Raw genomic sequence first — 24,225 nt, 5'->3', positions numbered from 1 at the left:
GTGATTTGTGTTTGATTGCTGCAAAAAATTTGAATACTTTTTGCCAAGAAATGATTCCCAAATGCGTGATAAGCGCGTCACAAGAGGGGGAATTCTTCTCGCGGTAAAAACTTCCAACTGTCGTACGTACGTAACCGGTAAAAGCCAGAGACGAAAGCAAAAGCAAAAAAACAAAACAGAGATCTTAACAACAGCCAAGGTGCATTGCAGGTGAGGTGAGGCAGGGCAAGGGAGGTGCTCGAACGACGAAAGTTGTGCGGCAGCAAGCGGAAAACGAAGATCAAAGAAGATTGAAAAACGGGATTGAAGATATTAATAGAAGAAGGTACCGTTGTTTTATGTAAATAATTATCACAGATCTACGACCATTACGGATCCACCAATCCAAGAAACATAACCCTGTGAAACTCTCTCCACTTATGACTGCCTTTCCAGCTGCATTGCTCACCCCCACCAAAATATACACCTTGCCCCCCAACACCTGCTAAGCCTCTCCCGTGTATAGAAATAGAATGGGAAAAAGATGGAGAGTGGGAGCGTAAGAACTCGTCTATGACTGTAACGCACGCTGACGTTGACGCCGCCGCCGCCGCCGCTCGGACAGCCAGCCAGCCGCTGCTGCTGCCGCCTCGAAATCGCTCCGCAGCCGTACGCTTTATAACGCTAGGACTTATAACCGCCAGCGTTCATTTGACAACGTTTCGCGATCGGGCTCAAACGCTCGCGATACAAAAAAACGCCCCGCACAAGCACGCGCGAAAAGTTGGAAACGCAACGAAAAAGTTTTCAGGCACGAAAAAACGCCCAAAAGTTTTCGTTTCCCTAGTTTCGTTTTTAAGGATATAAGAAAAATGTATAAAATAATATTGCCAGCAGTTGTGTTAATTGCCTCGTAAGTGTACAATAAAATAATGAGAAAACTTCAAGAAAAAAGAACACAAATAAAAGCCAGCGATAAAAGTCGCATAAAAACGCATTAAAAATATCAGACAAAAAGCAGCTCGAGAAACGCGTAAAGTTTTTAGAGACGATAAAAATTGTAATTAAATTAGATAAATATAATTCTGATATGCAGTAAAATCTTGTTTAAAATTTAAATAAAAGTCAAAGAAACAAGCAACAGAACACTCAAATAAAATCAGAGAACTCTAGTGACAAAAACAGCCACAGAAACGCATGAACCGACAAAAGCAAGCGACAAAAACAGCTAACAGGCCAACAGCTAGCGACAAAAACAGTCATTAAAGTGCCTTGAGCTGCAGCTCCCCCAAAGCTTGGTCCAAAGAAAGGTCTGAAATTGTATTAGATTGGGGAAGACCTTGGCCAGATAAACCGATCGATCAGTAATTGTTGTAGCCATCACAAGATCACACGTAAAAATGCAAACAAGTTGACAAAAAATTGTCGTAATATTTGCCAAAGTTTTGAATGTCATTTGATTAGCGAGAGATTTTGCGAGCGGATAAGAAACTTAAATAATATAATATTGATTAACACTTTGGCGTGTCTCTTTTTGTTTGCAGATGTCTGGGCAGTCCGGTGAGCAATAATCGCCGCTTCCCCCATGACTTTCTCTGGGGTGTTGGCTCCTCCTCGTACCAGATCGAGGGAGGCTGGAATGCGGATGATAAAGGTGAATCCATTTGGGATTTTCTTACCCACACACATCCCGAGAAGATAGAGGATGGTTCGAATGCAGATATCACGGCGGATAGCTATCATCAGGTAAGCAGACAGCAGACCCAATCCCCAATCGTGTGGAATTAATATTTGAGTGGAAGTTATGCAAAGAGTTCAAGATCTCACACTGAACAAGCAAACAGGCAGCCAGTCGGTGCAAGTCGCTGAGGTAATCGCGTGGAAAATATATGAATACATTGTTGCAATTGATGCACTTTGATGTCGGTGGGGATGTTAGGTTAAATGGATAATTACTTGCAAGCTGCGAGAAGGAAATGTAGTCCGAATCGATTCAAAATCCATTAAGACAGTTCCTCCTCTCGATAAATCTTCTTCGGTCTCTAGCCTCTGGCCCCAATAACTTTTTAAAGCCAAGTTCGTTTGCCAATTATGTTTAATGGCATGACTGGAAGCAATTATAGTATAAATATTAAGCATATTAAGCAGTCATATCAATGTACGACGAATGCGAATACGATTAATCGTAGAAGTACGTGGCACAACTGTGGACATTGTATGCTACCAATGGCATCCAAAGTAGCCTCCAATTACACACTTATTTGCATAGTGCAGGCCACAGATCTTTGAGCAGAGACTTCTATAAATCATGAATGATCATGGCAAGGCACCACCTGTTTGATAACCACTTCTAAGCATAGGGGTTGCCATCCCAGCCGCCCCCCTGCCGGTGACATGATCAACTTGTCTACCATCTGTCGCTTTCAGCGCCTAGGCTTTAAAGCCCCTGATTAATGGCTTTTAGTTTACTGATAATTTATGAATTAAATAATTATTGATGTGACACTCACCCAAAGGGCTGAATTTAAGGGCGTGTCGGTGACTAAACGGAACTGGGTTAGATTCCATTTGGAATCAGATTAGTGGAATATATTTGGATTTTTAATTGTTTTTTTTTGTTGAGAGTATTTTGCATATAAATCTGGAATAACCTGCTGCCAGCAGTTCTGTTCTTTGGTAGCATGACCTTTGAGGTGTTTTTGTTATCTATGCAAAAACAAAAGGCAGTCAATAGCTCGACAGCTGACCCATTTTCAAGATAAAGCTGCGAGATATAGAGACGTCTAGAAGATAAGATTGTTTGCCTTTCCCTCTCTTGTTTGTTTCTCTTTAAGCCTTGTGAAACATTAGGAAATCTTTTGGCAGCTTTTCTCCAATGAAAACAGTTTTTCCCACACATATCCATAGCTAAATATATGTTTTATTTACATTCCATTAGTTGATATCCTTCTGTGGCTCCTCCGCTTGTCACACCCTCGCCCAAGTGTTTATTTTGTTTAGAATTTGCATTGAAATATTTGCCATAATTTAGATATAATTTATCGATTAGCATGTGTTGGAGTATACTCTGAGTTATACTTGTACATTAATTGTGTCATAATTCGCCACCTAATGCCAATCAATGGCAGAAACTCGTAGACTTGGAGACTCGGAGACAGCCTCGACAACAAAACTACAGGTGTACAGGCAGGCAGCCAGCCACTGGCTGAATGTGGTAGCAAGTGGCAGGTGCTTGTCCATCTAGTTATGCATACAAAAACAAAAGCGAGCTCGAGTATGGTTGTCAGGCGGCTTCACAAATGAATCAAAGTATAAACAAGCAGAACGCCCCTTCCTTCCGAGCGGATCACATTACAAACTAGAAGTAGAAGTTGAAGTATTCAATGTCCAAAAGCTAGACAATAATTAGACATGTCCCAAAGCCATGTACAAAGTCGTGGCCCCCAGGCCGCTGCATTGATGGAATGTCTCTCTGGCCAACTGGTTTCCCAAATTTTAACCATTTTTCGTTGCTCTTTTTTTGCAGTGGCGACGCGATGTTCAAATGGCCAAAGAGCTGCATGTGGGCACGTACCGCTTCTCGTTGTCCTGGCCACGCATCATGCCCGGTGGCTACATGAATCATGTGAGCACCGCCGGCATTAAGTATTACTCCAATTTGATTGATGAGCTGCTGCGCCACAACATCACGCCCATGGTCACAATCTATCACTGGGAGCTGCCGCAGCGGCTGCAGGAGCTGGGCGGCTGGACCAATCCAGAGATCATTCCGCTCTTCAAGGACTACGCGCGTCTGGTGATGGAAATGTATGGCGATCGCGTGAAGATCTGGACCACCATCAATGAGCCGTGGCACGTGTGTGAGCACGGTTATGGTGTGGACTTCATGGCACCATCGTACAATTATCCCGGCATTCCCGCCTATCTGTGTGGCCACAATCTGCTTAAGGCTCACGCGGAGGTGGTGCACATGTACCGGGATCTGTTCCAGCAGCGCCAGAAGGGACGCATTGGCATCACCCTGGACACCTCGTGGCCGGAGCCCAGGAATCTCGACTCCGCCGAGGATCGTGAGGCCTCCGAGCGTGCCCTGCAGTTCTATGTCGGTTGGTTTGGTCATCCCATCTTCTCGAAGCATGGAAATTATCCCAAAGTAATGATCGAACGCATTCGCAACCTCAGCAAGGAGCAGGGCTTCGGCGTGCGCTCGCGTCTGCCAGAGTTCACCCAGGAGGAGATCCGTCGCATACGCGGCACAGCCGACTTCTTTGGCATTAATTCCTACACGAGCAATCTCGTGACATCCAATGGCCATAATAACACAGGAAAGTTCCCAGTGCCTTCGTTCAATCATGACATGGGCGTGGTGGAGAGCCAGGAGGGTGTCGATTGGCCCGGTTCCGGTTCTGTTTGGTTAAAGGTAAGTTTTAATTGAAGAAGTTCTGGGTGTTACTTAAGGTAGAAGAACATTTGGGGCTTTATTTTAGGGATTTATCTGAAGGGTTTCTACTCAAATTGCAACTTTCCTTAGAATTTAACACTCTAAGAAGTCAGCAGATAATTCTCTCAAAATTCCTAGCACCCTAAGACCCATGCATCTGTAATCAGTATCCAGACAGTCGTTAGTAATTCTGCAAACTTGGAAAACCAATTTTTATTGGATAAGTGGTGCAAATTGATTGTACTCTCTGGAGATGAGAGCGAGCCCCTTGTGGCGTCTGTAATTAACTGGGGGGGAAAAAGTGAGGCTTGTGGCACGAGGGTGACTTCTCCCATTTGCAGTTTGAGTTATGGTCTAGGCAAAGCATCACAATGGGGGTTGCCACTGACACAGGTGGAAAAGGTTGAACGAACTCTACTAACTTGTGGCTGCCACTTTTAATCTCTCTTTCTAGTCGTATCCCAAGGGCATGTACAACCTGCTCAAGTGGATTCATCGCGAGTACAATGCACCCGAGATTATTGTCACAGAGAACGGCGTGAGCGATCGCGGTGGCTTGGACGATTATGCCCGTGTCGACTACTACAATTCGTATCTGGATGCCATACTTAATGCCATCGAGGATGGTGTGAACATCAGTGGCTACATTGCCTGGAGCCTGATGGACAGCTACGAGTGGAAGGCTGGCTTCACCGAGAAATTTGGACTCTACCATGTGGACTTTACATCGCCGGAGCGCACGCGAACACCCAAGATCTCGGCGCGAGTTTTCGCACAGATCTGCAAGACGAATGAGATTGATTGGAGCTTTAGGCCGACGCTCGACGATCAGCAACTGGTGGCTTTGGCGCAGTTACCCGCCGAAGCAATGGAGCCCCGCTCCAGTGGAGCCACTAGTCTGGCAGGCTGGAGTCTGCTTTCCATTGTTCTGCTCACTTTTATCAGATGAAAGAATGGAAGAGAAAGATGTGTAGAGTATAGTGGAGGCTTGCCATGTATTGTTTTGCTACTCGTAGCCCCTAAGTTTTGTCTAAAAGTCTAATCTAATCTACTTTATGTATAGAAACTCTAATTTGTACTTAAACTTAAAGACTCGAAACCAGAATAAAACATTTTGTGATATTATAAAGAGAACCTTGTGGAGGGTTTTCCATTCACTTCTACAAAGTCATTCAAATGTTAAACAGTTCTACAGATGTCTATAGATCGTTGTGACATTTACACTGTGAGTGGGTAGTAGAACCCCCGACCCGAACCAATTCCTTGAGCTGTCTGTGATGTTGATATTTCCGCAAGTAAATCCACACAATGGAACCAATGATCCGAGAACCAATGATCTGTTTTTTTTGTTAGAGCACAATGAGCCCTGATGCTTGAGAGATCTTTTTAGCTCTCTCTGTTTATTATATCACCATTATGGGATGGGATAAGGTTGGGGTTCATTTAGTGGCAGCTGTTGGTAATTGTAGGGGTCTAGTCTAGTGGTTCCAGCATGAATCTGAATATTAAAATCCCTAGTAATCACCCTGATTATCTCATTTGCTTATGCATATAACATGATCACAGAATAGCAATATTATCTCTCCTCACTCTCTCACAATATCCGCTTGTCAAACCTCTAAACAGAAACGGAATTGAAAGTTGGCTTGGCTTTACTTATGTCTAGAATATATACAAGTAGATATCTGTAGATATGTATCGTGTTCAGAACCAGTTACCTTTCATTTTGGGTAATGCTTTTTCCTTAATTATACTTATTTTTTATGCATTTACTTGGATTTATTGTTTCGGTTCAGCATCAGTCGCAGTCGGAGCTATGCCTTCCAGTCGTCACACGAAATGTCTTGAATTAATTAAACTTTTGTGTAGTAGTTGCTTTTGTAGGAAGCGTTTCATGACCATGTCGGTTCACGGGGAGGAGGCACACACGGCACACACTCCTCCTATACACACTCCAGTCTCTATACAGAGTCGCCACTGCACCTGTTTGAGTCACGAGCCCCAGTGCCAGGGCATTCATAATTTATCAGGCATCGTCTGGGGAGAGATGCAAACTAAAGCCTAAGGCTCCTAGGGCTCGTATCTCTAGATATTTAAAGTTCTTTAAACTTTAGAGAACCTCTAAAAAGTCATAAACCACTCGAGAAACCAAAGAGCGTCACACAATTTGATTAACTATGATTGATGATTGCCTAATGAGTGAACAAGAGTCTATCAAACCTATGAGAATACTAATTAATGATCCAAAAACGTATCCGTTTAAGCATTGGAAACCCCTCTTTGTGGCTGCCACTGTCACAGTTTACTGTTTTTAGTGCAATTCTCTTAACAACAAAATAATTCTACAAATAATGTTCTAACTTGGCGAAAACAACAAACAAACAAACAAACATGCGGGGGGAATGCCTTGTGGAGTTGAAAGTTCTGATGTTTTTTTTCTGGATTTTCTGTTGATTCGCTGATGAAATTTCTACAGGGCATTGCATCAGCCAATGCTTTGAGTTGAGTTTTCCCCTGGCACGAACTTTGCGAAATTGCAATGTGGGAAATGATGAATGTGCTGTGTGTTTTTTCTTTGAAAAAAGGTCAGAGAGTGATTCAAAATCTAGAATAACATTTAGATATATCTGAAGAGATTTTTGACTTAACTTCCATTCTTTTGCGATCTCCAAAAGAAACTTGGAAAACCACCAAATGGATTTGGCAATGCTGGCAAAGGTGGTAACGCGGGTAACGCGGGTAAGGCGGGTAAGGAAACTGCGGGAAGTGATACTTCTGGTAATGAAACTTCTGGTAATGCAACCTCTGGCAATCTAAAATCGGTTAAATTGAACTCTGGAAATTTAGGCACTGGAAATGGCAAAGGAAGCGGTGGAGGAAGCGGCAGCCCGAATGGTGGAAAAGGAAGCGCCGGCAGAGGAGGAAGTTGTGGAAGCGACGGGAGCCCAAAACCAGGATCACCCGAATTATGATAATGAACGTGATGGTGCGCATGAATACCCTGTTGCCCCCCAGCACTAGAAGAATTTGATGGTGGCCTGGCTGTTGTTATTGTGGTTGTCGTGTCAGGAGTTGGTGGCTCAGGAGTTGTTTTCGTAGTTGTAGTTGCTGGCTCTTTAGTTGTCTTTGCCGTAGTGGTCTTTACTGTGGTTGTCTTCGGAGTTGCTGGCTCTTTAGTTGTCTTTGCCGTAGTTGTCTTTACTGTGGTTGTCTTGGGAGTTGTTGGCTCTTTAGTTGTCTTTGCGGTTGTGGTCTTTACTGTGGTTGTCTTGGGAGTTGTGGGCTCTTTAGTTGTCTTTGCCGTAGTGGTCTTTACTGTGGTTGTCTTCGGAGTTGTTGGCTCTTTAGTTGTCTTTTGCCGTAGTGGTCTTTACTGTGGTTGTCTTGGGAGTTGTGGGCTCTTTAGTTGTCTTTGCCGTAGTGGTCTTTACTGTGGTTGTCTTCGGAGTTGTTGGCTCTTTAGTTGTCTTTGCCGTAGTGGTCTTTACTGTGGTTGTCTTGGGAGTTGTTGGCTCTTTAGTTGTCTTTGCCGTAGTGGTCTTTACTGTGGTTGTCTTGGGAGTTGCTGGCTCTTTAGTTGTCTTTTTGCGTAGTTGTCTTTACTGTGGTTGTCTTGGGAGTTGTTGGCTCTTTAGTTGTCTTTGCCGTAGTTGTCTTTACTGTGGTTGTCTTGGGAGTTGTTGGCTCTTTAGTTGCCTTTGCGGTTGTGGTCTTTACTGTGGTTGTCTTCGGAGTTGTTGGCTTTTTAGTTGTCTTTGCCGTAGTGGTCTCTACTGTGGTTGTCTTGGGAGTTGTTGGCTCTTTAGTTGTCTTTGCCGTAGTGGTCTTTACTGTGGTTGTCTTGGGAGTTGTTGGCTCTTTAGTTGTCTTTGCCGTAGTGGTCTTTACTGTGGTTGTCTTGGGAGTTGTTGGCTCTTTAGTTGTCTTTGCCGTAGTGGTCTTTACTGTGGTTGTCTTGGGAGTTGTTGGCTCTTTAGTTGTCTTTGCCGTAGTGGTCTTTACTGTGGTTGTCTTGGGAGTTGTTGGCTCTTTAGTTGTCTTTGCCGTAGTGGTCTTTTACTGTGGTTGTCTTGGGAGTTGTTGGCTCTTTAGTTGTCTTTGCCGTAGTGGTCTTTACTGTGGTTGTCTTGGGAGTTGTTGGCTCTTTAGTTGTCTTTGCCGTAGTGGTCTTTACTGTGGTTGTCTTGGGAGTTGTTGGCTCTGTAGTTGTCTTTGCCGTAGTGGTCTTTACTGTGGTTGTCTTGGGAGTTGTTGGCTCTTTAGTTGTCTTTGCCGTAGTGGTCTTTACTGTGGTTGTCTTGGGAGTTGTTGGCTCTTTAGTTGTCTTTGCCGTAGTGGTCTTTACTGTGGTTGTCTTGGGGAGTTGTTGGCTCTTTAGTTGTCTTTGCCGTAGTGGCCTTTACTGTGGTTGTCTTGGGAGTTGTTTGGCTCTTTAGTTGTCTTTGCCGTAGTGGTCTTTACTGTGGTTGTCTTGGGAGTTGTTGGCTCTTTAGTTGTCTTTGCCGTAGTGGTCTTTACTGTAGTTGTCTTTGGAGTTGTTGGCTCTTTAGTTGTCTTTGCGGTTGAGGTTTTTACTGTGGTTGTCTTCGGAGTTGTTGGCTCATTAGTTGTCTTTGCCGTAGTGGTCTTTACTGTGGTTGTCTTGGGAGTTGTTGGCTCTTTAGTCGTCTTTGCGGTTGTGGTCTTTACTGTGGTTGTCTTCGGAGTTGTTGGCTCTTTTAGTTGTCTTTGCCGTAGTGGTCTTTACTGTGGTTGTTTTGGGAGTTGTTGGCTCTTTAGTTGTCTTTGCCGTAGTGGTCTTTACTGTGGTTGTTTTGGGAGTTGTTGGCTCTTTAGTTGTCTTTGCCGTAGAGGTCTTTACTGTGGTTGTCTTGGGAGTTGTTGGCTCTGTAGTTGTCTTTGCGGTTGTGGTCTTTACTGTGGTTGTCTTGGGAGTTGTTGGCTCTTTAGTCGTCTTTGCGGTTGTGGTCTTTACTGTGGTTGTCTTCGGAGTTGTTGGCTCTTTAGTTGTCTTTGCCGTAGTGGTCTTTACTGTGGTTGTTTTGGGAGTTGTTGGCTCTTTAGTTGTCTTTGCCGTAGTGGTCTTTACTGTGGTTGTTTTGGGAGTTGTTGGCTCTTTAGTTGTCTTTGCCGTAGAGGTCTTTACTGTGGTTGTCTTGGGAGTTGTTGGCTCTGTAGTTGTCTTTGCGGTTGTGGTCTTTACTGTAGTTGTCTTGGGAGTTGTTGGCTCTTTAGTTGTCTTTGCCGTAGTGGTCTTTACTGTAGTTGTCTTGGGAGTTGTTGGCTCTTTAGTTGTCTTTGCGGTTGTGGTCTTTACTGTGGTTGTCTTCGGAGTTGTTGGCTCTTTAGTTGTCTTTGCGGTTGAGGTTTTTACTGTGGTTGTCTTGGGAGTTGTTGGCTCTTTAGTTGTCTTTGCCGTAGTGGTCTTTACTGTAGTTGTCTTTGGAGTTGTTGGCTCTTTAGTTGTCTTTGCGGTTGAGGTTTTTACTGTGGTTGTCTTGGGAGTTGTTGGCTCTTTAGTTGTCTTTGCCGTAGTGGTCTTTACTGTGGTTGTCTTGGGAGTTGTTGGCTCTTTAGTTGTCTTTTTTGCCGTAGTGGTCTTTTTACTGTCGTTGTCTTAGGCGTTGTTGGCTCTTTAGTTGTCTTTGCGGTTGTGGTCTCTACTGTGGTAGTCTTCGGAGTTGTTGGCTCTTTAGTTGTCTTTGCCGTAGTGGTCTTTACTGTAGTTGTCTTGGGAGTTGTTGGCTCTTTAGTTGTCTTTGCCGTAGTGGTCTTTACTGTGGTTGTCTTGGGAGTTGTTGGCTCTTTAGTTGTCTTTGCCGTAGTGGTCTTTACTGTGGTTGTCTTGGGAGTTGTTGGCTCTTTAGTTGTCTTTGCCGTAGTGGTCTTTACTGTCGTTGTCTTAGGCGTTGTTGGCTCTTTAGTTGTCTTTGCGGTTGTGGTCTCTACTGTGGTAGTCTTCGGAGTTGTTGGCTCTTTAGTTGTCTTTGCCGTAGTGGTCTTTACTGTAGTTGTCTTGGGAGTTGTTGGCTTTTTAGTTGTCTTTGCCGTAGTGGTCTTTACTGTGGTTGTCTTGGGAGTTGTTGGCTCTTTAGTTGTCTTTGCCGTAGTGGTCTTTACTGTGGTTGTCTTGGGAGTTGTTGGCTCTTTAGTTGTCTTTGCCGTAGTGGTCTTTACTGTGGTTGTCTTGGGAGTTGTTGGCTCTTTAGTTGTCTTTGCCGTAGTGGTCTTTACTGTCGTTGTTTTAGGAGTTGTTGGCTCTTTAGTTGTCTTTGCCGTAGTGGTCTTTACTGTGGTTGTCTTGGGAGTTGTTGGCTCTTTAGTTGTCTTTTTGCCGTAGTGGTCTTTACTGTGGTTGTCTTGGGAGTTGTTGGCTCTTTAGTTGTCTTTGCCGTAGTGGTCTTTACTGTGGTCTTGGGAGTTGTCGTTGTGGGCTCAGTCGTTGTCTTGGCAGTTGTCGTTGTGGGCTCAGTAGTTGTCTTTGCGGTAGTTGTCTTCGCAGTTGTGGTTGTAGGCTCGGTAGTTGTCTTTACGGTAGTTGTCTTGGCAGTTGTCGTTGTCGGTTCGGTAGATGTCTTTACGGTAGTTGTCTTGGCAGTTGTGGTTGTAGGCTCGGTAGTTGTCTTTACGGTAGTTGTCTTGGCAGTTGTCGTTGTCGGCTCGGTAGTTGTCTTCGCAGTTGTCGTTGTCGGCTCGGTAGTTGTCTTTACGGTAGTTGTCTTCGCAGTTGTGGTTGTAGGCTCGGTAGTTGTCTTTACGGTAGTTGTCTTGACAGTTGTCGTTGTCGGCTCAGTAGTTGTCTTTGGGGTAGTTGTCTTGGCAGTTGTGGTTGTAGGCTCAGTAGTTGTCTTTGCGGTAGTTGTCTTCGCAGTTGTGGTTGTAGGCTCAGTAGTTGTCTTTACGGTAGTTGTCTTGGCAGTTGTGGAGGTCGGCTCGGTAGATGTCTTTACGGTAGTTGTCTTGGCAGTTGTGGTTGTAGGCTCGGTAGTTGTCTTTACGGTAGTTGTCTTGGCAGTTGTCGTTGTGGGCTCAGTAGTTGTCTTTGGGGTGGTTGTCTTCGCAGTTGTGGTTGTAGGCTCGGTAGTTGTCTTTGCGGTAGTTGTCTTCGCAGTTGTCGTTGTGGGCTCGGTAGTTGTCTTCGCAGTTGTCGTTGTCGGCTCGGTAGTTGTCTTTACGGTAGTTGTCTTCGCAGTTGTCGTTGTCGGTTCGGTAGATGTCTTTACGGTAGTTGTCTTGGCAGTTGTGGTTGTAGGCTCAGTAGTTGTCTTTGCGGTAGTTGTCTTCGCAGTTGTCGTTGTCGGCTCGCTAGTTGTCTTTGCGGTAGTTGTCTTCGCAGTTGTCGTTGTCGGCTCGGCAGTTGTCTTTACGGTAGTTGTCTTGGCAGTTGTGGTTGTAGGCTCGGTAGATGTCTTTACGGTAGTTGTCTTGGCAGTTGTCGTTGTCGGTTCGGTAGATGTCTTTACGGTAGTTGTCTTGGCAGTTGTGGTTGTAGGCTCAGTAGTTGTCTTTGCGGTAGTTGTCTTCGCAGTTGTCGTTGTCGGCTCGCTAGTTGTCTTTGCGGTAGTTGTCTTCGCAGTTGTCGTTGTCGGCTCGGTAGTTGTCTTTACGGTAGTTGTCTTGACAGTTGTCGTTGTCGGCTCAGTAGTTGTCTTTGGGGTAGTTGTCTTGGCAGTTGTGGTTGTAGGCTCGGTAGTTGTCTTTACGGTAGTTGTCTTGGCAGTTGTCGTTGTCGGTTCGGTAGATGTCTTTACGGTAGTTGTCTTGGCAGTTGTGGTTGTAGGCTCAGTAGTTGTCTTTGCGGTAGTTGTCTTCGCAGTTGTCGTTGTCGGCTCGCTAGTTGTCTTTGCGGTAGTTGTCTTCGCAGTTGTCGTTGTCGGCTCGGTAGTTGTCTTTACGGTAGTTGTCTTGGCAGTTGTGGTTGTAGGCTCGGTAGATGTCTTTACGGTAGTTGTCTTGGCAGTTGTGGTGGTCGGCTCAGTAGTTGTCTTTGCGGTAGTTGTCTTCGCAGTTGTCGTTGTGGGCTCGGTAGTTGTCTTCGCAGTTGTGGTGGTCGGCTCAGTAGTTGTCTTTGCGGTAGTTGTCTTCGCAGTTGTGGTGGTCGGCTCAGTAGTTGTCTTTACGGTAGTTGTCTTGGCAGTTGTGGAGGTCGGCTCGGTAGATGTCTTTACGGTAGTTGTCTTGGCAGTTGTGGTTGTAGGCTCGGTAGTTGTCTTTGCGGTAGTTGTCTTCGCAGTTGTCGTTGTGGCCTCAGTAGGCTCAGTAGTTGTCTTTGCGGTAGTTGTCTTGGCAGTTGTCGTTGTCGGCTCGGTAGATGTCTTTACGGTAGTTGTCTTCGCAGTTGTCGTTGTGGCCTCAGTAGTTGTCTTTGGGGTAGTTGTCTTGGCAGTTGTGGTTGTAGGCTCGGTAGATGTCTTTACGGTAGTTGTCTTGGCAGTTGTCGTTGTGGGCTCAGTAGTTGTCTTTGGGGTAGTTGTCTTCGCAGTTGTCGTTGTCGGCTCAGTAGTTGTCTTCGCAGTTGTCGTTGTCGGCTCGGTAGTTGTCTTTACGGTAGTTGTCTTGGCAGTTGTCGTTGTCGGCTCGGTAGATGTCTTTACGGTAGTTGTCTTGGCAGTTGTGGTGGTCGGCTCAGTAGTTGTCTTTGCGGTAGTTGTCTTCGCAGTTGTCGTTGTGGGCTCGGTAGTTGTCTTCGCAGTTGTGGTGGTCGGCTCAGTAGTTGTCTTTGCGGTAGTTGTCTTCGCAGTTGTGGTGGTCGGCTCAGTAGTTGTCTTTACGGTAGTTGTCTTGGCAGTTGTGGAGGTCGGCTCGGTAGATGTCTTTACGGTAGTTGTCTTGGCAGTTGTGGTTGTAGGCTCGGTAGTTGTCTTTGCGGTAGTTGTCTTCGCAGTTGTCGTTGTGGCCTCAGTAGGCTCAGTAGTTGTCTTTGCGGTAGTTGTCTTGGCAGTTGTCGTTGTCGGCTCGGTAGATGTCTTTACGGTAGTTGTCTTCGCAGTTGTCGTTGTGGCCTCAGTAGTTGTCTTTGGGGTAGTTGTCTTGGCAGTTGTGGTTGTAGGCTCGGTAGATGTCTTTACGGTAGTTGTCTTGGCAGTTGTCGTTGTGGGCTCAGTAGTTGTCTTTGGGGTAGTTGTCTTCGCAGTTGTCGTTGTCGGCTCAGTAGTTGTCTTCGCAGTTGTCGTTGTCGGCTCGGTAGTTGTCTTTACGGTAGTTGTCTTGGCAGTTGTCGTTGTCGGCTCGGTAGATGTCTTTACGGTAGTTGTCTTGGCAGTTGTGGTTGTAGGCTCAGTAGTTGTCTTTGCGGTAGTTGTCTTCGCAGTTGTCGTTGTGGGCTCGGTAGTTGTCTTCGCAGTTGTCGTTGTCGGCTCGGTAGTTGTCTTTACGGTAGTTGTCCTCGCAGTTGTCGTTGTGGCCTCAGTAGTTGTCTTTGGGGTAATTGTCTTCGCAGTTGTGGTGGTCGGCTCAGTAGTTGTCTTTGCGGTAGTTGTCTTCGCAATTGTCGTTGTCGGCTCGCTAGTTGTCTTTGCGGTAGTTGTCTTGGCAGTTGTCGTTGTGGCCTCAGTAGTTGTCTTTGGGGTAGTTGTCTTGGCAGTTGTGGTTGTAGGCTCGGTAGATGTCTTTACGGTAGTTGTCTTGGCAGTTGTCGTTGTGGGCTCAGTAGTTGTCTTTGGGGTAGTTGTCTTCGCAGTTGTCGTTGTCGGCTCAGTAGTTGTCTTCGCAGTTGTCGTTGTCGGCTCGGTAGATGTCTTTACGGTAGTTGTCTTGGCAGTTGTGGTTGTAGGCTCAGTAGTTGTCTTTGCGGTAGTTGTCTTCGCAGTTGTCGTTGTGGGCTCGGTAGTTGTCTTGGCAGTTGTGGTTATAGGCTCAGTAGTTGTCTTTGCGGTAGTTGTCTTCGCAGTTGTCGTTGTCGGCTCGGTAGTTGTCTTTACGGTAGTTGTCTTCGCAGTTGTGGTGGTCGGCTCAGTAGTTGTCTTTACGGTAGTTGTCTTGGCAGTTGTCGTTGTCGGCTCGGTAGTTGTCTTTGCGGTAGTTGTCTTCGCAGTTGTCGTTGTCGGCTCGGTAGTTGTCTTTACGGTAGTTGTCTTGGCAGTTGTCGTTGTGGGCTCAGTAGTTGTCTTTACGGTAGTTGTCTTCGCAGTTGTCGTTGTCGGCTCGGTAGTTGTCTTGGCAGTTGTGGTTGTAGGCTCAGTAGTTGTCTTTACGGTAGTTGTCTTCGCAGTTGTCGTTGTAGGCTCGGTAGTTGTCTTTGCGGTAGTTGTCTTGGCAGTTGTCGTTGTCGGTTCGGTAGTTGACTTTACGGTAGTTGTCTTGGCAGTTGTCGTTGTGGGATCAGTCGTTGTCTTTGCGGTAGTTGTCTTCGCAGTTGTCGTTGTAGGCTCGGTAGTTGTCTTCGCAGTTGTGGTTGTAGGCTCAGTAGTTGTCTTTACGGTAGTTGTCTTGGCAGTTGTCGTTGTGGGATCAGTCGTTGTCTTGGCAGTTGTCGTTGTGGCCTCAGTAGTTGTCTTTGGGGTAGTTGTCTTCGCAGTTGTGGTGGTCGGCTCAGTAGTTGTCTTTGCGGTAGTTGTCTTCGCAGTTGTCGTTGTCGGCTCGGTAGTTGTCTTTGCGGTAGTTGTCTTGGCAGTTGTCGTTGTGGCCTCAGTAGTTGTCTTTGGGGTAGTTGTCTTGGCAGTTGTGGTTGTAGGCTCGGTAGTTGTCTTTACGGTAGTTGTCTTCGCAGTTGTGGTGGTCGGCTCAGTAGTTGTCTTTACGGTAGTTGTCTTGGCAGTTGTCGTTGTCGGCTCGGTAGTTGTCTTTGCGGTAGTTGTCTTCGCAGTTGTCGTTGTCTGCTCGGTAGTTGTCTTTACGGTAGTTGTCTTGGCAGTTGTCGTTGTGGGCTCGGTAGTTGTCTTTACGGTAGTTGTCTTGGCAGTTGTCGTTGTGGGCTCAGTAGTTGTCTTTGCGGTAGTTGTCTTGGCAGTTGTCGTTGTCGGCTCGGTAGTTGACTTTACGGTAGTTGTCTTGGCAGTTGTCGTTGTGGGATCAGTCGTTGTCTTTGCGGTAGTTGTCTTCGCAGTTGTCGTTGTAGGCTCGGTAGTTGTCTTTGCGGTAGTTGTCTTCGCAGTTGTCGTTGTCGGCTCGGTAGTTGTCTTTACGGTAGTTGTCTTGGCAGTTGTCGTTGTGGGCTCGGTAGTTGTCTTTACGGTAGTTGTCTTGGCAGTTGTCGTTGTGGGCTCAGTAGTTGTCTTTGCGGTAGTTGTCTTGGCAGTTGTCATTGTCGGCTCGGTAGTTGACTTTACGGTAGTTGTCTTGGCAGTTGTCGTTGTGGGATCAGTCGTTGTCTTTGCGGTAGTTGTCTTGGCAGTTGTCGTTGTGGGCTCGGTAGTTGTCTTTGCGGTAGTTGTCTTCGCAGTTGTCGTTGTCGGCTCGGTAGTTGTCTTTACGGTAGTTATCTTGGCAGTTGTCGTTGTGGGCTCGGTAGTTGTCTTTACGGTAGTTGTCTTGGCAGTTGTCGTTGTGGGCTCAGTAGTTGTCTTTGCGGTAGTTGTCTTGGCAGTTGTCGTTGTCGGCTCGGTAGTTGACTTTACGGTAGTTGTCTTGGCAGTTGTCGTTGTGGGATCAGTCGTTGTCTTTGCGGTAGTTGTCTTCGCAGTTGTGGTTGTAGGCTCAGTAGTTGTCTTTACGGTAGTTGTCTTGGCAGTTGTCGTTGTGGGATCAGTCGTTGTCTTGGCAGTTGTCGTTGTGGGCTCAGTAGTTGTCTTTGCGGTAGTTGTCTTCGCAGTTGTGGAGGTCGGCTCAGTAGTTGTCTTCGCAGTTGTCGTCGTCGGCTCGGTAGTTGTCTTGGCAGTTGTCGTTGTCGGCTCGGTAGTTGACTTTACGGTAGTTGTCTTGGCAGTTGTCGTTGTGGGATCAGTCGTTGTCTTTGCGGTAGTTGTCTTGGCAGTTGTCGTTGTGGGCTCGGTAGTTGTCTTCGCAGTTGTCGTTGTCGGCTCGGTAGTTGTCTTTACGGTAGTTATCTTGGCAGTTGTCGTTGTGGGCTCGGTAGTTGTCTTTACGGTAGTTGTCTTGGCAGTTGTCGTTGTGGGATCAGTCGTTGTCTTTGCGGTAGTTGTCTTCGCAGTTGTCGTTGTGGGCTCGGTAGTTGTCTTCGCAGTTGTGGTTGTAGGCTCAGTAGTTGTCTTTACGGTAGTTGTCTTCGCAGTTGTCGTTGTCGGCTCGGTAGTTGTCTTTACGGTAGTTGTCTTGGCAGTTGTCGTTGTGGGCTCAGTAGTTGTCTTTACGGTAGTTGTCTTCGCAGTTGTGGAGGTCGGCTCAGTAGTTGTCTTCGCAGTGGTCGTCGTCGGCTCGGTAGTTGACTTTACGGTAGTTGTCTTAGATGTTGTCGTCGTCGGCTCGGTAGTTGTCTTGGCAGTTGTCGTTGTGGGCTCGCTAGTTGTCTTTGCGGTAGTTTTCTTCGCAGTTGTCGTTGTGGGATCAGTCGTTGTCTTTACGGTAGTTGTCTTGGCAGTTGTCGTTGTGGGATCAGTCGTTGTCTTGGCAGTTGTCGTTGTGGGATCAGTCGTTGTCTTGGCAGTTGTCGTTGTCGGCTCAGTAGTTGTCTTCGCAGTTGTCGTTGTCGGCCCAGTGGTTGTCTTTACGGTAGTTGTCTTGGCAGTTGTCGTTGTCGACTCTGGAGTTGTCTTCTCTGTAGTCGTCTTAGGCGTTGTAGATGTTTGAATGGTCGTTGGCTCGGGGGCTGGCGGAGCTAGAGGGCATCCCGGCAGAAAGGGATCTAGGGTACAATAGAATGGATATTGTACAGCAGCCGAGCCCGTCACCTCATCGATCTGCCTGGCGCCACTTCCTTCCCGGGCTGCATGGGCAGCGTGGTGAAGGGCAAGAAAAAGCAAACTTTTCAGGATATGCTATAATTGGGGGAGAAACAATGACGTTATGTTCCTATGCGAGGGACTCCCCAACTTACCATTGAGACGGTTTCAAAGAAACTGTTGATTTCTTAAATTCAAACCGTGTTTTTATATAGGAAGTACCATCAGAGTTGGTATGTCATTTCTCTGATAAGCTCTGTCTAAGGTTGAAGTTCAAAGTTCAACAAAGGTTGAAGGAAGCATGCAATACATGACATTAAGATAAGTTTCTAAGTCGTTGGTGTAATAAAAATTCCAATGTTCTTTCGGTGTGGCATAATGGAATGCATAAGGAATGTATTTATGTAAGTGAAGAAAGCTCGACTTTCATAGTTGATCATTTTCTTATCAATGGGGCACCCAAACGTTTTTTAAGCTATGAAATTTACGGAGTTACCTTGGATATCGGTGACTGCAATACAAAGAGACAACGTCTAGACAGAAGTCGGTAAATTTGGGAGACACGCTGATAGTGATAAGTTTTAATATAAATAATTTCACTTGTGCATGATGATCAACTTCGTACAGTTGCATATCAATTACAATATTACGTTGCGTCTCTCACATTATTTAGGGCAACTTCTTTCAGAATAACAGAAAGTCTCGGCCCAAAAATATGCTATGATATCCACAAACGTGGCTAACATTTTATACATATGTATGTAGGTGGCGTCTGCAATGTAATGTAAATTTCTCGATCTGATTTCATCTCTGTAGCGCGAAGTTCAAATGTGTACCAAATCTTGTTCGCTGCCTTTTATATTCTCTTTTGCTGATAATCAGAAAAATATCCTTAATCGATTTGAAAGCATGCAACTGATGTACAATGAATTGGAACCAATAATAATTTAAAAATTCACCATTACAGTTTCCCCTTAAATCGTAGTTTATAAAATGTTTGTTTATGCCTTGTCACGTTTTAGTTTCGTGGTAAACACGTGCTCGCTGATATATTCTGGCAGTTTTCTTTCGATTCCACACACACCCGCCATCAATGTGCTGAGGATTAACCCGCTGTGCCATTTATCAAACAATTCATAGAGCTCATTGCACTTATTGAAAATTAATACGGCTTTAAATCCCACAACAGTGCAAAAATCTGCACACATGCTTCCTGTTCCCTGGTGTTCCCTCTCCCTCTATTTGCACCCCTCTTCCCCTTGTCTATCTCTAACGATAATCCCGCGAACAAGGCATTTAGAGCAGACAGAGGGGGGTACGTTCATTTATCAACTCAACAAACATCTGTCTGTGGATGAAAAAAAAGGATTTACTAACAATATGCGATTGCTAAACTGGATCAGAAAACAGCCAAAGATTTATGGCAGTGTAAAGTAGGTGCCTTCCATCCAAAGTACCCATTCCCGCCCATCAACATTACATATCTGATATTTCCCATCATCACATTTCAAATATTTTCCCTTTAATTGAGAAAAATTATATTTCAATAGCAACAAATCAACCAACTGGCAATCAAATGAATAATGTGTACACAGATTTCTGTGGCCCTGTGGTTAATTCGATTAAGATTTGTACAACGAAAACACAATTTGAGAGAATGCGGGTTTGGGGGGGTACCGTTGACATGGCTGGAGAAGCCGGATAGATGAAATATATCCTGAACACTCGAATGAAAGTGGTCTGTAGAGGCTCTCAAAGGCAGGCTCCTCTCATGGGACATGATTCCCATCATCGGGAATCGCCTTCTTCCCTGATTGGTTCAATTATATCGCCCCGCCGTATAGCACAATGCAATTACAAGCAGCCAACAATTGAGTTAACCCTTTCTGAAATCAATATTAAATTACATCATATTCCAATAGAAATTTCATAAAATGCTGCCGCACTGATTGAAACATCGTTGCCCTCATCGTTGGATGCTGTATAACATCATCCAATGCCTGCCTTCCACATGCCACTTGCCACATGTCATGAGAGTCCATTCGCCCCCCATCGCCTCAAGTGTAGATTAAGTTTGGCGATAAAGTATCATTGAATCCATTGAAGATTTTGTGCTTTTTGTGCTGGGGTCGATAGCTCTATAGAATGAACCATCATTCCCCCTCATTCGCGTAGATGGTGACGTTTAGTAATTGGCTACGAGTACAAAAGCTTAAGTAGCACCCTCATCGCATTAGAAATGCAACTGTTCGGCGTGGAAATGGTTCATAGAGCCCCCCCATTGCCTGAGATAAACTTTTCACATAAATCTTTCATTTGAATCATGGGAAAATGCGTATCAGAAATGATCCTTAAAGTCTATGAAACCCTTATAATTACAGTGCTGCAAGAAAGTAGAAAGAAAAGAATGGAACTCCCTATCGTCAGCACTGGTCCAAGCCATAAATTAGCCAGAAAATATCGTTAGGTAATGAAAGGTGTGAAAGGTAAATGAAAGGGAGGGTACGTGTCAAGATCGGCAGCTGAAAAAACCTTTTTTTCGAATCAAAATACGAATCCTGAAAGTCAGTCAGGGTTCAATGTCCTCTCTCTCGTTGCATGGCTTTCGCTGTCGTCTCCCTCTCTGTTTAAGCTATAATGACAAACCAATTACCAGTAAGAGACCTGGACTTGGACATGGACTTTCATGGTCTTTTGGGGCACGTAGTCCAGGCATTGGCAGGCGTTGTGTAGCCTGTCTCATGATTGCGCAACAAATTGGACAAACGACGCATGTCACCCCTTTTAAGGATGGAAAGCACAGTTAGAGGCATCACACAGGCCATATTTGAGACAGTGACAAATGTTTGAAACTCAAATGCAATGAGGACGAGATATTGTGCGTGAGGCTCGAATGTTTATGCGTTTACAGATTATGAGAAATTTGCAAAAGGAAAAGACACAGGGAAGTCCACGCTTACTCTTAATACAATTTGAAATCTGAAATCACAATCATCATTCCCGCATAAACTTTCCATTTATAGCGGCGTGCGCTACTGTACCCCTGGGTTTGGTTTTCAATCCACCACCAAATGCAGGAGGCTGAGACTGCTGCCGCTGCTGCTCCCGAATGGGGTGACAACCCTGGACCTGGACCCTCGCCTGATCCAAGCGACAACTGTGGCGCCTGCGCAGCTGCCGTTGCTCGCGCACTCCTCCCTCTACGAATCTAGGGAGCACGCACTCCATCTGTCTGTCTCCTTCTCTACGGGTATTATGTGTCGCCTCTTTGTCTGTAATTTCACGCAATGAAGAGCGAGCGGGACGGGACGTCCAGTGTGCGTGCGTGTATATATGTATGTATGTAACTGCTTATTGATCGATCGCCTCGATATCGAATTTTTATTGTTGTTTGTCATTCCAGAATGCGCCACCATCAAGCAGAGCAGCAGCAGAAACAGCAACAAAAGGGGCGAAGGCGAAGGATGGGTTTTGGTTTGGAATGGGCCATTGTTCCAAGGGGTTTTTCTGGCTCTACTTCATTCCGGGGGTTGCTTCTCCTTTAGTGCAATTGCAGTTTTAATGTTACTCATTGTGGAGGGTAGCTTTTTGGATCAACCCTTAGCTACTACCATTTCGATTATCATCGCCTGGGAATGCTGCTGTTTACTCCAGTGCCTGGATTCGGGTTTCGTTTTTGTGGATTGCACATCTTCTCACCATTACAGAAATGTTCCCTTATTTGTATTATTTTTTGTATATTTTGATTCCAAACGGGAATTGCACATCAAGTTCATTGATTTTTTGCATGTTTTTCCACACTTAACTGCTATTGTAGCTTAGCCAAGGATTTGTTTTGAAGATTTATTGGACTTAGGAGCGGGAGTTGCTCTAGGGGAGCACTCACAAATGGGAAAGTCTAACCAAAATACGTTTTAGAAGGGACTCTAGCTCTAATAATACATTCTGGGACGATTTTACCCTTAGAAACTTTCAGTTTTTAGTCAGTCAGAAGCAAAAACCAATTTGATGATCATGTAACCCATTTAGATAAACGATCGCCTCATTTGTAACCGAATGCCCATGCGGTGATTATCACCCACTGACGATCTCACGCACACCCTCTGCCCACCACACAACGCCAGATCAAACCGAAAGAGGGCTACAGAGAGAGTGCGTTCTAAACATGCAATGGCTAATTGTTTTCTCCTTTTGCTGGCAGTACTGCATTTATGAGGCAAAAGAACCGCCCACTGGGACATCTAGTGTTAATTTATGGCACACCTAAAGGTACACACTCCTCGTGCTAGCGTATAGGAGTTGTACATACATACATATACATATATCACAATGATGTATCGTTAGAACAGGCAACATATCACACGAGGCAGCTGCCAGAGCGCAGCGCAAGTCAAGCTTTTGTCCACAGCGGGGCTTACATAAAACAGTGAAACACAGAGAGACGGACTGGACTGGCTGAAGCGGGTCTATTGTAGTCACATTATTAGATTCGCATCGCTGGCCATATTAATTGTTGTTGCCCATGTTCGTAGTCCAACACAGACAGGCAACAGAAAACAGAGAAGAGAATGAATGGTTCATTGAGCACCAGGCAGCCAGGGGCCCACAGAATGCAACTGTCATTACCAGGAGCGGATGCAGTGCCTCTGTACCTCAATTTCTTTCACTTAGATCCGGCCCTGCATCACCGTTTGCGTTTGACATTCAAATTTGGTCAAAATGACGTGGGGTTCTGGGCTAACGCTTGCGCCTAGGCCTGTGCCCCAGAGTTTATAGCCGGAAATTCTAATTGATGTTGTGGTTGCACATTACAAAAACATACCTACAAAAGATAGAAAAAAAAGAGGTTTTAGAACGGGGAGGGGGAGCACTACATTCTCAGGACTTACCTGTACTCCAATTTCCAACTGCAACTGAGAGCAGACTCTCATTCAAACGCGCTCTCTCTCTCTCTCTCTGGGGACTGGAAATGCAAACAAACATTACTCCATTCCAGGATCGACAACCTGCAGCAGGCGGGCAGGCAGACAGGCCTGGGTGGCAGGGTGGATATCGATTTTTAGTGGCAATTGCAGTTGCCACGGGCAGCCGCTGCTCCCCATTCCCTGCTCCCTGCCGTTGGGGTAGTCTCTCTAGTCTCAAGTTCGTCTGCCAATTATTTGCCGCTTATTAGGAGGAGTCCCCGGGAAGAGGCCGAACGGCAGCAGCAGCAGCTGGTGCTGGTTGGTGGTGGTGTTGGCAGCACGTGACTACAGCGTTGCGTTGTCCATTGTTTGCATTTTGCATATAGTACGCCACAGTACTCTCAGCTTAGGGTGGTTCGCCCCACTGGACTGTGTGTGGCATGACTTTGACGGGCAGCAAGATACACACACAGCAACTCAAGTGCTGCTTTAATGTTTGGGCCATTTACATGAAGTGGAAGGAAGCCACCCCCGAGAGTAAATCAGAGCCAAAGCCACACACAACGGGCGGCAGCAGGCGTTGACCAGAGACCAGGGCCCGCGCTTAAGCTCTTTTGTGGGCCCCGTGGGGTGGTGTCGGTGGTGCTGCTACTGCAAACCCGTTCTTAATCCTTTCAAACGTAAAATGCAAAGCCAACTGCGGTCGTCGGCGAATTTTCCAGTGAGAAACAAGGGGTGGCCAACCGGTCAGGGCCAGATTTGTTATTCCACAAAGCCGTATCATTGCAAATTTTCGAATAATCTGCTCAAAATTGCACACAAATTTCGCAAAAAAAAAGCGGCAAAACAGAAGTGGTATCATGCCATCCCGCTTTAGCATGTGTAACAAGCGTTTGCCTGCTTTTGGTTATGTATTCGTCTTCTCTTTGGTTTCCTTCTTTTCTCCCGCCGTTTTCCTGCAATTAAATTGTTGATCCTATTTAATGTTAAAATCAAGCACAGTGGAGGCGGAAAAACAGTATATTAGCACGAAACAATAGTGCGGGCCGACTGGTGGCATCAACTTACACACATATGTGCATATGTACATATGTATACACGCGCACTAACATTTGCCACTTTTTGCCAACAAAATTGTGTACTTCGACAAAAAAAAACACTCGCGTACATTGAAATTAAACAAAAAACTATATTTGCCAAGTGGCCACACACTAATTAACTAATTGAATTCGTTGAATTCGATTTTTAAGCCACTTTGTAATAAACCGCGCAAAATTACAAGCAACGCAAAATTATGTCGATCAAAAGTGACCACACGCAAAGAAGAGAAAGGATGACAAGAGAACACCAGTCAAGTGCACTAGTGCCATCCCGCTCTGGCATCCAGTCCTCAGCTCTTTTTCTTGTCTCCTTATTCTTTCTTCGTCTTCTTTTTCTGCGCTGCGCGATTGACTTTCGCGCCTTTCGGGAATAAATTAATTAAATCCAATTAAACATACTAATAAAATTACCAATTGTTAAAACCTATTAATTTCAACTGCTAGTCGTTCGATTAAAGAGAGTGAATCGCTTAATTCAACGCGTGACCAACAGTTTTCTGCCAAAGAAAAAAACGCGCGAGAACTTTCTGGAAAAAGGCCGAAATGAAACTCGCGGTTCGGTTATTGCTGATTTAACGTACATACATACATATGTAATTAGTACTTAGATTTGTTCTTGCGTATGCTCCAGTTGCAGCTAAAGTGGCAATCGACTAATAACAATAACTTTCATTAGAATCGGTCTGTTAAAATACGTGAAAAAGTGAAAAAGTGGTAAATTAGTGCATTGTGCGTGTGTGTGTGCAAGTTGAAGGAGAAGAAAACGCTTGTGTATTGTGATTTCGCAATGTTGTTAATGCAATGGTTTTATTTATTTTTTGTTGTGTTATTTATCTTCATTAACTGCCCATATCGGTACGTGTATAAGTTTTGTTTATGCCATCGTGTTCGTTGCAAGTGCGTGGGCAGCAACAACTGGCCCCTTGTAAGTGTGCAATATGTCAAAACGGTCTAAATATGCTCCAGTGTAAATTGGTAAGTTGATGGCCATCTCGTTAATGATTTACATAATTATTCAGTGCAAT

General features: G+C 45.3%; 2 protein-coding genes across 2 annotated transcripts; one reads left to right on the top strand and one right to left on the bottom strand.

The window, feature by feature from the left end:
• Positions 1–688: 688 nt before the first annotated feature.
• Positions 689–5,554, top strand: LOC117893972 (myrosinase 1). The gene is made up of 4 exons (XM_034800776.1): positions 689–892; positions 1,524–1,725; positions 3,506–4,399; positions 4,875–5,554. Exons 1-4 carry the CDS (start codon positions 852–854, stop codon positions 5,367–5,369), a joined length of 1,632 nt encoding a protein of 543 aa, XP_034656667.1. The 5' UTR covers positions 689–851; the 3' UTR covers positions 5,370–5,554.
• Positions 5,529–20,424, bottom strand: LOC117893613 (mucin-2). Its single transcript, XM_034800290.1, has 10 exons — positions 20,238–20,424; positions 17,352–17,383; positions 15,763–17,292; positions 14,326–14,772; positions 10,873–12,624; positions 10,085–10,705; positions 9,135–10,019; positions 8,882–9,103; positions 8,658–8,687; positions 5,529–7,601 (listed from the first exon to the last, which is right to left on the bottom strand). Exons 1-10 carry the CDS (start codon positions 20,422–20,424, stop codon positions 7,065–7,067), a joined length of 6,243 nt encoding a protein of 2,080 aa, XP_034656181.1. The 3' UTR covers positions 5,529–7,064.
• Between the last annotated feature and the right edge of the window lie 3,801 nt (positions 20,425–24,225).

This window comes from Drosophila subobscura, chromosome J (assembly GCF_008121235.1).
Source record: "Drosophila subobscura isolate 14011-0131.10 chromosome J, UCBerk_Dsub_1.0, whole genome shotgun sequence".
NCBI lineage: Eukaryota > Metazoa > Arthropoda > Insecta > Diptera > Drosophilidae > Drosophila > Drosophila subobscura.
Note: the sequence above shows the minus strand (reverse complement) of the source record. Positions and strands in the feature narration are given on the sequence as shown.